The 13,760-nt window shown below is 42.4% G+C and overlaps 1 protein-coding gene across 4 annotated transcripts in view; it reads right to left on the reverse strand.

Moving 5' to 3' along the window:
• NUP93 (nucleoporin 93kDa) overlaps positions 1–13,760 on the reverse strand; it is a 103,337-nt gene that overhangs the window by 19,410 nt on the left and 70,167 nt on the right. For all 4 annotated transcript variants that reach the window (XM_010861908.1, XM_010861910.1, XM_010861909.1 and 1 more), the window contains 2 exons: positions 12,957–13,085; positions 1,764–1,838 (listed from right to left, as the gene is read on the reverse strand). In XM_010861908.1, the coding sequence (XP_010860210.1) occupies positions 1,764–1,838; positions 12,957–13,085 (204 nt within the window). The remainder of the gene's footprint in view (positions 1–1,763; positions 1,839–12,956; positions 13,086–13,760) is intronic.

Genomic DNA, 13,760 nt, shown 5'->3' on the forward strand with positions numbered 1-13,760 from the left:
AGGTCTCTAGCTGCTGTTTCCTAGGAATCTGAGCAGAGTCTGGTCACCTTTCTGACAACAGGACAGAATGGCCCCAGCCCAGGCTGCAGCCCTCCACATGTGTTAGAAGAGCACTTCTGCCCATTTGCAGTACCCATTTCTCTCATCGAGAATCTAGGCTCCTTAGTAAAATTTTCTCAAGAAAAAGGAACTATGTGATGTTTAAGGAATGGAAAAGCCAATATTACTCTGGACTTTGTTTCTAAAGAACCAACACAGTGCTGGTGAAAACTAGTAAGTTCTACTCTTTGCATTCTGAAATCCTACTCTGCTGAGGACTGAACTAGGTAGTGATTTTAGACAAAACAGGACCCTGTCGAACCCTGCCCTCTGCTCTCAATGGGGGAGAGCAGCACGTAGCCTCTGGAGCATTATAAAGACAAGGTGTTTATTCACTCGACGAGCATTTCTGAGGGGCCTTCCCTTGGGTACTGTGTTCAGCATGGGATATAAAGGTTCTCTCTCCACTGCGGGGACTGCCATGTAAACAGACATGACATTACGGAGTCCTGAGTGCTAGAAAACCTTAGTCTTATAAAGCTTTAGTCTTCACAGACACAGAAGACCCATGGTTTCTCTCCTCAGAAGCCTGTAATTTCATTAGGCCTGAATTCTGGAGATGTCTATGACAATGATAGTCAGTCATATAATCAAAGTGAAATTTTAAAAAATGTAGATGGAGTGTGGGAGATCTAAAAATTGGAGAATAAATATTAGTAAAACATGAGGGAGTTGGAAGAAGGTGGACTTGTGTGTGCAAAGCTGACACAACTTGCACAGTGCTATGAGGGGAGAATATGTTGGTGCCACTGTGGCCCTCAGCATTACCCACTTCCTTCTTCCACCGAGTCTCAGGTCGGGTGGGTGGAGGGCCACAGTGGCACCAACATATTCTCCCCTCATAGCACTGTGGAAGTTGGTCACAAATGAACAGATGTTCCTTGATGACTTCTGGTGCAGGACAATTAAAGGGGGTGGAAGCCCACCACCTGCAATTCAAGAAACAAGACTGTTTCTTTTTTTTTTTTTTTTTTAAGACTGTTTCTCCTTCATGATACTTTGTGCGGGAAATCAGCAAACCAGAATAAAGTACACAAGGCTGGTACAGCTTCACTCAAAAGGTCAATTCCAGGTATGTACTGTCTTGAGAGCAGTTTCGTGTAGTTTTTACACCCTGTGCTTTAACAAAGTGTCTCAATCTATATTTACACTATCGCACGGTCATGATACACAACCAGAATCACAACACCCCAAATACTACGAGCTTCTCCAGGACAGTAATATCCAGTAATGGTGGGTACCATTATGCTTACCCAGGCAGAAAAATATTTAGAAAATTTCTTTCTACAACAAGGGAGGGAGCAGGGTTTCTGATAATACCATTTGCCAACCAGGTGATCAGTTAATATAGAACTCCATTTACTCAGCAGTGCAATTACTCAGAGCTTTACTGTACATGGACTGTTGCCAAATGCAAAATGAGATGGCTTGGTCAGTGTGTAAGGCAGATTTCAATTTCCCTAAATCAAACCTGAGTCATTCTATTACCCAATTTCATAGACTTCTCCAGGGACCTAGATAGTAAAATATTAACAAGTCCTCTGAATGAAAACCCAACTTGCTTTTAGGGTCTGACTTTCACATGAAGTCTGTGTTCTCTTTTACTCTCCAGAGGGCTCACGGAAGATTTTCCTGGATTTGATCTTCCTTGAGAACATGCTTACCTGCCGGGCGTAGGCCATTTCGATGCTGTCTAGAGAGCTTCGACCAGGGGGTCCTGCATCACTGATGTAACTTGGCTGCAGAGAAATACACATTCAGAATTTGTTCAGAACAGCATTCAATCATGCAAAGGAAAAAAAAATCATAAACATCTGTTTGTCTTTAACGGAGCTGTGAGGAGTCTGTTTCCTAGTCAGACTTCCTGAAAACAGTGATTTTGGGGGTTTCAATAGAAGGAGACTCTCTTATCATGAACATATAAGGGAGCAGGCACAGGACCCAATGAACTCAATAACAGGAGGCTGACGAAGCTGCAGAGACATCTCAATAACTGTTTCTGTCTTTGAAACATTTGGTTTCAATCCCAAGCTCCCACTTCACCTCATCTTTCTCGTCCATGTCTTTATACCAGTGAGGCTGCGGTGTATGTGGGTCTCCTGTTTCCATCAATCATATTAAACAGCTGAGGAAATGGAGATTATAGGGTCACAATACTGAGGTTCAGACATTTCCTATCTAGAGTCCACACTAAGGCAACAGCTACTGATGAACTTTCTGCATCTGAAGATACAAAGTCAGTCTAAGTTGAGTCATTTATTTATCTATTCATTCATTCAGTAAACATCTGTTAAGTGTCTGCCTGCCACATGCACAGCATGAACGCACCCATCCCCACAGGGATGACAGGAAGACAGCCCACAGAGGCTGCCCACAAAGAGCTTCTGATGGGGAAAGTCAGACACCAACACATGGGAAGGTTTATTAGTCTTTTTAGAGAAAGATTAAAGTTAATCTTTAGCTAAGTTTATTCCCTACTGTAAACAAAAATGGATCAAAAATAGATATGCTCCAATTAGGTACATCAGGCATATTCTTAAACTTCCAAATTAGTTTGTACTGTACTGCAGCAGAGATCAAATTCTTCTCTCATTAAAAAAAAAAAAAAAATCAATGCTCTATTCTCTAAAATCTAAAACAAAGCAGTTTTAAAGTAGGCTTTGTGGGAGCAGATGGAAGATAGCAGCAAAACCTCCCAGCACCACCTAGGCTGGCAGAAGGTTACCAGTGTGAGCATACGCTGGGGTAGGACAGGGAGGAAGGAGGGCCAGGAGGCAGAAAGGCAGGATGTAAAGCTTCAGCTTCTGGAATGGACACCTGGGTTCCAGGAGGACCACTCCACTCCCTGGTTTTGGGGTCCAGGGCCAAGCACATTCCTTTGGAGCCTCAGTTTCTCATCTGAGAAACCAATGAAGGGGCTGTCCTAGACAGTCTCGAGAAGTCCTCCCAGCTCAGATTTTCTGCAGTCACTAGGATTAAAGGAGCTATAAATGGCTTACTATTCAAAATATTGAATTTGTTCTCACTACAGTACAGCAAAAACCAGTATATTGGAAATTTAAGAATATAACTAACACCTAGCAGAACACACCTAATTTTGATCCATATTTATTTACAGTAGGGACGAAACTTAGCTAAAGGTTAACTTTGCTCTTTCTAAAAAAAGACTAAGAAACTCTTGCATATGGTGGCCTCGAATTCTCCCTATCAGATGGTAAGCTGAGTAAATGCTGCCGCTTGGCTGACTCAATGAACATTTCACATCCCTACCTCTTACCTCTAGTCGCTGCCACTTCCCCCTCTGGCATATGGCATTTTAGATATAACATATCTAATTGTGTGTTGGTAAATGTTTAACAACTGGCTTGGGGAAGGGGACTTAATTTGTAGCATTTGCTGGTTTCTTTAGTGTAGATACTCCCATGCTGGCAGAATTCAAGCTATTCCAAGTGATATCAACTAGATAGTAAATTTTCTGAAAATCTGACAATAGGTCCTCATGAGCTAAACCCTACACACTACCCTTTCCAGCCTCCACTGCAGCTGGGAGTGGCCATGCACCACCCTGGTTCTGGCCAGTGAAGTGGAAGCACAGCCTGGCAGTACATTCAGGCAAAGTGTAGCTTCTGCTTTTCCTGACAGAGGGGAAAAAGAGCCTGGCATGGCCTTTAGCATTCTAACCTGAACGCAAACAGCATGCCTAAAGCAGTGGCAATCATCTTGTGAGCCTGAAGGAGCTGTGCTAAAAAATGTTGGTGTACAGAGACAAAGACGTGTCTCTGATGGCACCACAGAGCAAGTGAATTAAGGCCCACTCTTTCCACACCTGCAGACTTGTTAGGTGAGAAAAATAAATTCTTCTTCAAGCTACAATAACTCAAGTTTTCAGTTATTCACAGCAGAATGCATTCCTATCTGAAATGACTGAAAACCATCAGGTTACAGTGACAACAGCCACACTTTCTGAGCAACTCCTATACACCAAGCAGTCTTAATTTTCGTGTATTAACTCCACAACCCTATGAAAGACATACTTTTACGATGTCAGTTTTACAGAGAAAGATACCTAAGAGCACAGAAAGCAACTTGCCCGAGGACATGCCAGTAAGAAGTAGCAAAGCCATGGTGTGCATCCACAGTCTGGGGCCACGCTGCCTGCCAGGGTAGTCCGGGGCAACTGTCCAAGGATGGCCACTGAAGAACACGTCAGCAGTGGTTTAGAAAGCCTGGCCCCACTGCTCACTAGCTACGTGATCTTGACTGAGTACACTGATTCTTTGGGGCCTGGGCTTCTTTAGCTGTAGCAATGACACAGGGGAAGCAATGATATTTACGTTATAGATGAAAAGATTAAATGGGAAGAAAACATTACCTACTTCACAAGGAGTAAGTAGGAACAAGTAGAAAGAACTCACTGTCCAACATCTGACCAGTAAATGCTAACGGCTATCACATTAAATAAAAAGTAAACCACAAGGAACCTGGGAATAAACCCAACACTGAACAACGGATAGATATGGACACTACAGAAACATAACCTACAATATTGTACTTTCTGCTGGCTGGAAATTCTCATCTCATTTTTCTACAATGAGCATGTGTTCCTTGTATGAACAGAACTCCCACTAGCTCATTTTCTACTTCTGAGTGTTGCCAGCAACACTGTGACAAAGACTGTTCTATAACACAGTCATCTTTCTGGAACAGAACTAACTCTCTGAAAGCTGATGATCCCCAAGTCTTTGAAAGAACAGAGCACTAAGGTTGTTAATTCCAGTGACCTAACTGGGGGGAATAAACAGGGATGAAAGGGAGAAACGGCACTAAATACTTCTGCAAGGACATAACTGTTTCAGCTAAATATACATAAACAGGCTTGAGAAATATTTTCCGGTACTACTAGAAACCTAATTCTAAAAATTATCCACTTAAAAAGTAGTTGGTTTTCAGCCCGCAAATTTCCATTTAAATGAATTTTGCTTAATATGCTTGTTTTCAAACATAGCTTTCCTTCATTTGCCCTTGGCGGAGCCTCTATTTCACCACACACAAAGTCAATTATCCACCAACAGGATGTGGACACGCACGTGCCTGAGGAGAGGAACCAGCAAACATTCACAGGAATCTCAAAGCCAGGGGTTGCTGGAGGGCTGGCAAAGTGGAGTCCGGTGGCTGTGTGGGGAAACATTTCAAACTTTTCAGGTTTGTCTGACTGGATCACAGTGGGGATACCAGGAGCATGGAGTTAGAGACCAGGAAAGCGGGGAAGATGGGAGGGCAGGGCCAGGACGACAGCAAAGGGTTCACCTAGGAGTCTGGAGACACTGCGGAGAAATAGCATCTCTGGGAGCACAGACATGAGAAGGGTTTTCTCAGCGTACATGGTGTTCCCAAAACAGTCATTTTCTTTTCTTTTTTAAAATCAGACTTTAAACTTTATTTTGTATTGGGGAATAGCTGATTTACAATGCTGTGGTATTTTCAGGTGAACAGTGAAGGGACTCAGCTATACACATACAAGTATCCATTCTCCCCCAAACCCCCCCTCCCATCCAGGTTGCCGCATGACATGGGGCAGAGTTCCATGTGCTACACAGTAGATCCTTGCTGGTTATCCATTCTAAATAAAGCAGTGTGTACATGTTGATCCCAAACTCCCTATCTCTTCCCCCCATTATCCCTCCTCTGGCAACCATAAGTTGTTTTCTAAGACTCTGAGTCTGATTTGTAAATGAGTTCATTTGTATCATTTCTTTTTAGGTTCCACATATAAGGGATGTCATACGATAAAAGACCAATTTTCTAAGAGCGCATTCCAGAACTGGGAGGATATGGTTGGAGTGGCAGGGGGTTAACTGTAAGCTTTTATCAAGAAGCTATTTTTGTACATAACCTATCCAGGGATAAATAAACCTCTTTTTCCAAGGAGGGAACATTCTAGACAGAAAAAAAGGAACGTAACTAGCACTCACTTTTAGCAAAATAAGTACAGAGTAAAAAGAAAACGTGATGATACTATTGAAGGAGGAGAGTTTTTAACTTCCAAGTGGAAGGTTTTGGCTTTACATAAACAAAACAGAACCAAAGTAATTAATGTACAGTAGTTGGCTATAAACTCTGTACATAGAAGCTCAGTACTACTAGGACAAAAACACCAACTGGGGACCAGAAGACCCAGGTTCTAAATGCAACCCAACTGTGTGACTTTGGGTAATGACATCGAACTTCTCTGGGGCAAAGCTCTTCATGGATAAAATGGGAGGAACACTTGGGTCATTTATACAATGAAATTCATTACAGCCACTAAAAAATGGCAGGCACCTACACATACTAACCAAGAAAAAGCTCCAAAATAAGTTAAAAAACAAAACATAATGCTAAGTTGTAGTACCTATTATATAAAATGCTGCCATCTATGGAGAAGATAATAAACTGATTGGATGGACATATATGTATAAACGTGCACATAAAGACGTAAGAGGGAATGAAAGGACAGAATATCAGAGGTTATGTTGTGTTTGGGGTGGAGGAGAGCGGCTGAATTTTTACAAGGACATTGAACCATTGGAACGCTGTGCAAGAAGATGTGCACGTGTGATACGGCTTGATATTAAAATGAGTTGGTTCTTTAAACTTCTTTTTTAAAGAGCAGCAGAGCACTTTCCATACTTGAAATTCTATTCAAATTCCAGTATGTGGAACAAAACCAGCCCTTTGGGAAACTACCAGGGAGCCATACAATACAGCTTGGAATCATCTAGTTTGGGGTTTTTAAATTCAAACATTGACAGTCAATATTTTTGCTGTATTCCACCAAATCTAACTATCTATTATAAGATATCATGTTTATGTACTAAGAAAGAACTCTTGCCTGGAAAATCCCATGGGCAGAGGAGCCTGGTAGGCTGTAGTCCATGGGGTCCCAAAGAGTCGGACACGACTGAGCGACTTCACTTTCACTTCTCACTTTCATGCACTAGAGAAGGAAATGGCAAGCCACTCCAGTGTTCTTGCCTGGAGAATCCCAGGGACGGGGGAGCCTGGTGGGCTGCTGTCTATGGGGTCGCACAGAGTTGGACACGACTGAAGTGACTTAGCAGCAGCAGCAAGAAAGAAAAATGCTGACAATTAAACTATACCATTGATTTAGGACACATCTTGATTTCAGAGATGCTAAAATATAGAAAAGATGTGTAGCTGGGAGCTGATGGTATTAAGTCAGTTATCTAAATTAGAGACTACATTCAACATATACCATTCATTATCAGTAACGATTAAGCTACAGCAGCTTTATCAAGGCTCCTGCTTGAGAAGCTGAGTCATTTCCCATGTAATACAATAAAGCACTAACCACTGACTATGTCTAACACCAATACAGCCATGACACACTGAGGCTAGATAAAAACTAACTTTTAAATACTGTTTTAAATGTTGGCTGAGACATATCAAGGATTCTCAACACTGCTCCCAGCCTGCGTGCTGTCACGCAAGCAGCACAGACTGGGGGTGTTCTTCCCCACAGGCCAAACGAAAGGTCTGGGGCATGGGGGTTCTTAGCCAGGAGTCTCTTTCTTGCTTTAAAGCCTATCATTTTTACTGAAACCAAAACTTGGAACATTATTAACAATCTTTCAATTCCTACTTCCTTTAAAAATTATATCTTTTTCTTCAATGATATTCTAAAGAAATTAATTTCCCAAATTGAATTTTGCTATTGAAGCATGATTTTCCTTATTAAAACTTGCCAGGAACAGATATTACTAATGTGTTGCTGCTCTTCTGTTATCAGAAGGCTTGAGGGAAAAATGTTTTAGGAATCACCATCTCCTAGTTCATTTTTGTTTAAAAAATTAAAAAAAGCCTCAAGCCTCTTTTCATATTAAATTAAATTAGCCAAATTTGGACATTTTCCTGCAATGTAAGGTCAGCTCCAAAAGACTGGAAGCCTCTTCTTAGCTAATGACTCTCTAGATTCCAACAATCTTATTCTTCAAAATAAAGTACCCAGAAAAGAATGGTTTAGATGGCTAGTCATACTTTAATTATTTCCTGTACTTATGAGATATCTGTCATTCTCAGAAACACTTCATAAATCAAGGGACAGTTAAAAAGGGACAGATTCATTTTAGAATAATAAAAATAAACTTAACAATGTGTGCATGGATATGTGCTAAGTCGCTTGAGTCGTGTCCGACTCTGCAACCCCATGGACTGTGGTGCACCAGGCTCCTCTGTCCATGGGATTCTCCAGGCAAGAATACTGGAGTGGGTTGCCATGCCCTCTCTCCAGGGGATCTTCCTAACCCAGGAACTGAACCCATGTCTCTTAAGTCTCCTGCATTGGCAGGCAGGTCTTTACCACTAGTCCCACCTGGGTAGCTTACCAAATACCAACCACCACCATGAACACTGCTGGGATGTGCTAAGCGTGCGCTCTATGCAGGCCCTGGGCCAGGTACCTTACACACGCACTATGTTCCTTCCAACCATTCTTCAAGAGAGGCCTTTTACAACAAGGATGAGAACAATGTGGTTCCCAGGGGAGGCCCGGGAACTCAGACCTGCTGAATTCCAAAGCCTGCCTCTGTGGTTTCCTACAGAGAGGGCAGAGAAAGTGCCTGCCCAAGTGGAGCTAATACCACCTTTCCATCTTTTGGAAGAAAATTATATGGGAAAATCACATGGTTCTTCCACACATCCACCAGAATGGTTGAACTGAAAAAGGCAAAAAATACCAAGTGTGGCAAAGATAAGGAACAAAGAATTCTCACAGTGCTGGTGGGAGGGACCGTGAGACACCATTCTGGAAAACCGCTGGGCAGCATCCGCTGAGGCTGAACACGTGCACTCTGTGTGCCAGCAACGCCCTCTCACATGTGCCCCACGCGTGTGCACATGTACGTTCACCGACAGGTCCGAGAATGCGCTCACTAGCACTCGGTATAAAAGCTGAGAACTGTAAACTATTCAAACGTGCCTCCACATCAGAATGGATAAATACTGCAGTCATACTATCTGGCCATGAGAATGAACAGCTTTCAACTACATGTAATGGTACACAGAATGTTAAGCAAAAGAAGCCAGACACAAGCGCACATACAGCATGACTCCACTTACACAGAGTTTAAAAACAGGCAAAATTAGTCCATGGCATTAGAAGTCAGGACAGTGTTTCTCTTGGTGGTTGTGGTGAGGGGTCGTGAATGAAAAAGCACGAGGGGCGGGGATGCTAGGGGGATGGCAGTGTGGTTTCTTCATCCGGGTGTGTTTCATTTTTGGTAACTCATGAGTGATATACTTAGAATGTGTGCATTTTTTTCTATATGTATGTGATACTTCAGGGGAAAAGTTCAAAACAGCAACAAACAATAAAACCTACGAGGGTTCCAGAAATGGCAATTCCCTGGATAACCTGAAGAGAGAACCATCTGCATTATTTGCCAGCTTTTTCAGCAAAGCTATCCACTCTGCTAGGTGTCACCACAGAGAGCAGCAGAAGTATCAATATAAGAGGGAGTCCTCCCTTTCAAGAGGGAGGACTCGAGGTCAAGGAAGAAGTGTCTACTAAATAGACTAGTCTATTTTTAAGACAAGAGCAATCAAGAAAGAATATCTCATTAGCAGCTTATAATTACTTCCAAATCCCAATACAGACTACAACCTATTAACACAGTTTTAAAAAATGAAGTTTATAAAACCATGAGCTGTTCTACTTCTCTGCCTAGACTTATAAGAAATTGAGAAACATCAGGCTGCCCAAGGATTTTCTACATTAGCTCTTTTTTTTTTCCCCAAGACTCTGCTCTTCTCTGAAGTCTTTGAGTCTAAGAAATGTGGAACAAGGTCCTTAATGAGTAATTTCCTAAGATAAATGACTTTAGCATCTATTTATTTGGGGGCTAATTTAATAGAAAAACTTGATTTTAAACCAGGAGCAAATCTGTAGACACAGGATGTGTAACGTTATCATGCAGGCATGACACTGCCAAGCTACCCACCTTTGACCCAGACCTCAACAGAACGATGGTCCAAATGTCAACAGTCCCCGGTCTCACCTAGCATAGCACAAGTTTCACTGAGCCTTAGGTATCCAATCTCTTATGAGAAAAGAACGTCAGCTAGTCAAAACAACTTCGGAGGAAGCGCTGGTAATATTGCTTGAAATGTCTAATGCTATAATTTTTATAAGTTTTAATAATTTTTTGACATAATTTTTAACTTGCACATCCAAACTATCTGAAACTACTTTTTGAGTTTTTTTTTTTAATGTGGACCATTTTTAAAGTCTTTTATGAATTTGTTACAATACTGCTTCTGTTTTACGTAATGGCTTTTTTTGGCCTTGAAACACATGGAATCTTAGCTCTGGAACCAGGGATCGAACCAGCACCCCTTTCATTGAAAAGCATCATGGAAGTGCCCTGAAATTACTTAACTTTTAATCAATAGTAAAGGACAGTCATTATGGGAGAGGGGCTTTACATTATCACTAATCTTCCCAATAATCCCATTCTACTAATGAAGACACTAAATGTTTGCAGGGTTAAATAACTTGAATATTTAATATATAAGTAATAACTTGGATGCCATATCAGAACTAGTCAGTGGTGAAGCTAGGTTTAGAACCCCAAAGTCATCCTCTCCCCAACACTGGTGTGGTGAATATATGGTCACAGTTCCCACAGGCCAAGGGCAGACATCACTAATCAAGCAAGACATACTTTCCTGCTGATCCCAAGATGCAGCCTCAAAATCCCTCTCAGGAAAGATCTCCAGGATAAGTAAGAGATAAACCCCATGTAACATACCCATTCTAAAATCACACATCCCTAATACTCTGGTTGGCACAAAGTTAGCTAAGGCCAAAGGATTTATTTACCAAATATTTTTGGAGCATCGAATATGTTCCAGGCACTCATCCAGGCATTGGTGATATGAGTAAATACAGCAACAAAAATCCTTACCTTCCTGGAGCTTAAATTCTTCTGGGAGAAACAGACAATAAGCAATATAAAGACATCACACACACACACAGTGATTTTAAGTGGTTTAAAGTGAGGAAGTGCTAAAAATAAAAATATAGCAAGAAAAAGGGGATATAGGGAGGGTTGAATGGGGAGAGCTTGGTTTGGATTTCAGATGTAAAGGTCCTGGAAGGCCTCACCGAGATGGCACTGGGTAATATTTGAAGGAAGTGAGGAGGACAGGCATGCAGTGATTTTGGGGAAGAGCCTTTTAGGCACAAGGAACAGGAAGCCCAGATGATCTAAGGCAGAAGCAGCAAGAGCAATGGGGAGAGCAGAATAATGTGAGCTGGGAGAGGCAGCAAGACCAGGTCAGAGATGGATTGGGAAGTCAGGGCGAAGACTCTGGCTTTCACTCCAAACAAGACGAGTGTCACTGGAGGACCCTGAGAAGAGGTCTGACATGATCTAGTCTGGGCTAACAGCATCGCTCTGGCTACTGAGAAGACTGCACGAGGGCAGAAGCAGGGAGACCAGTGTGGTTGACAGCCTCTAAGATGGCTCCCAGTAATCCCCACGCCCTGGGATCCAAGTTCTCATTTAATCCTCTCTCCTTGAGTGTAGGCTGATTTTAGTAATTTACTTTGATCAGAGAGGCGACAGAATATAACTTTCAAGATTAAGTCATGGAAAGACTGTAGTTTCTCTCAGGGGCCCTTGAACTCTTCCTTGGATCCTTCACTCTTGCCCCAGGAGAGGAACACTACCATGCTGTGAGCAGCACAAAAGAGACCCACACAACAAGGAACTCACACCCCTAGCCAAGAGCCAGACAGGACCTGAGGCTTGTCAGGAAGCACATGAGTGAGCCTGGGACTGGATCCTCTTCGAGTTGAGCCCTGCGAGGAGTGTAGCCTTAGCCAATATCCTGACCACCAGGGCCAGGACATCCCAAACCAGAAACACTCAGCTAAGCTAAACACTTGTTTTCAGCTACTATGGTTTGGACTGATTGATTACACAGCAACAGATAATGGAAAAACTAGTTAGGAGATCGGTCCAATAATCTGAACAAGAGATGCTGGTTGACTTGGCCCCAAATGCTAAAAGCAGAGGTGGTAAGAAGTGGTTGGGGAGGGGGATTCGGGATGGGAGGGGGGACATATGTATACCCGTGGCTGATTCATGTTAATGTATGGCAAAAACCTCCACAATATTGTAAAGTAATTAGCCTCCAATTAAAATAAATAAATTTTTTTAAAAAGTGGTTGAACTCTGGGTATATACTGAGAGGAGGGTTAAGTGGATTTGTCACCATGTCTGAGAGTCTAGGTAAGAGAAGGGTAGGATAAAAATGAATCTGAGGTGTTGGATCTCAGCAAGTGAAAAACTGGAACTGCCCTTTATAAAGATGATAAACTCTGTTGAGAAAAGCGGGGAGGGAGTTGGAGGCAGTTGCTACCACGACTCAATTCTAAACATGTTAAGCTTGATGGCTCTGAGACACCTGAGTAGCCAAGAAGGCCACTAGAACAAATGAGTCTGGGAGGATTTGGAGCGGTGATGTGAATTTGAGTCTTCAAGTACAGAGAAGGTATTTAATACAGAAGCCCAGAAGAGACCAACAGGGCAGTGATTAATGAAGAATCAGGAACACGTCAAGGACGGAGCCCTGGGACAGGAGTTTGAGGACAATTCAGCACAAGAGGTTGAGCAGAAGCAGCCAGCCATGCTGGAGGAATCCAGGCAAATGTGGGCATCTAGAAGGCGATGAAGAAAGGGCTTCCAGAGGAAGACAGGGACCAGCTGTTCCAGGCCAGCCAGCGGTCAAGCAGATAAGCATTTTCTGACCTCACATTTTTAATAATGGTTTATTTTCTGGATTCAACTCACTTCACTTTCTTGAGTAAAGTCAAGGGCATCTTCTCCTGATGCCAGCAGGGTGTGGAGAATTCGCTGCTTCACTTGTTCCCACTCGACCAGCATTGACTCTCGATGGTACTCCTCAGCCATACCAAAGGTCTGGGGGAGAGAAGGAGAGAGAGAGGACCCGAGTGAGAAAACAAAGAACACAGTTTCCCTTAATGTGCAACAGAAATTCAAAACCCGCTAGATCTGCCATCTTTCCATAATCAGAGCAAAGGCAAGCTATTTCAAATTATCCTTAAAGAACTGAGAGCTGTGTGCAAACATGCCCTATTTCATCAAGTCTAACACATGAAAACCAGTTTTTTAATTGTGGTAAAACGTACTTAACCATAAAGCTTACGATTTTAACCACTTTACCGTGCAGTTCAATGGCATTAAGTTCATTCATATGGCTGTGCAAACATCACCACCATGTATCTCCAGAATGCTCATTGTGTAAAAATCAAATTCTGCACCCATTAAACAATACCTCCATTCCCATCATTTCCCAGACACAGGCAACCACCATTCTACTTCTGTCTCTAGGATTCTGACACATCTAGGTACCTCATAGAAGTGCAATCATACAGTATTTGTCTTTTTGTGTCTGGCTTATTTCACTTAGCATAATGCCTCAGGTTCATCTATGTTGTAGTGCATGCAGCCTCCTTCCGTGTTAAGGCTGAATAATACTCCACTGTACATATACACCACATTTTGTTTATCCATGCCTCTATCCATGCACACGTGAGTTGCTGCCAACTTTTGGTTAATATGAATCATGCTTTT

Source organism: Bison bison, unplaced genomic scaffold (assembly GCF_000754665.1).
Source record: "Bison bison bison isolate TAMUID 2011002044 unplaced genomic scaffold, Bison_UMD1.0 scf7180017864473, whole genome shotgun sequence".
In the NCBI taxonomy this organism is placed as follows: domain Eukaryota; kingdom Metazoa; phylum Chordata; class Mammalia; order Artiodactyla; family Bovidae; genus Bison; species Bison bison.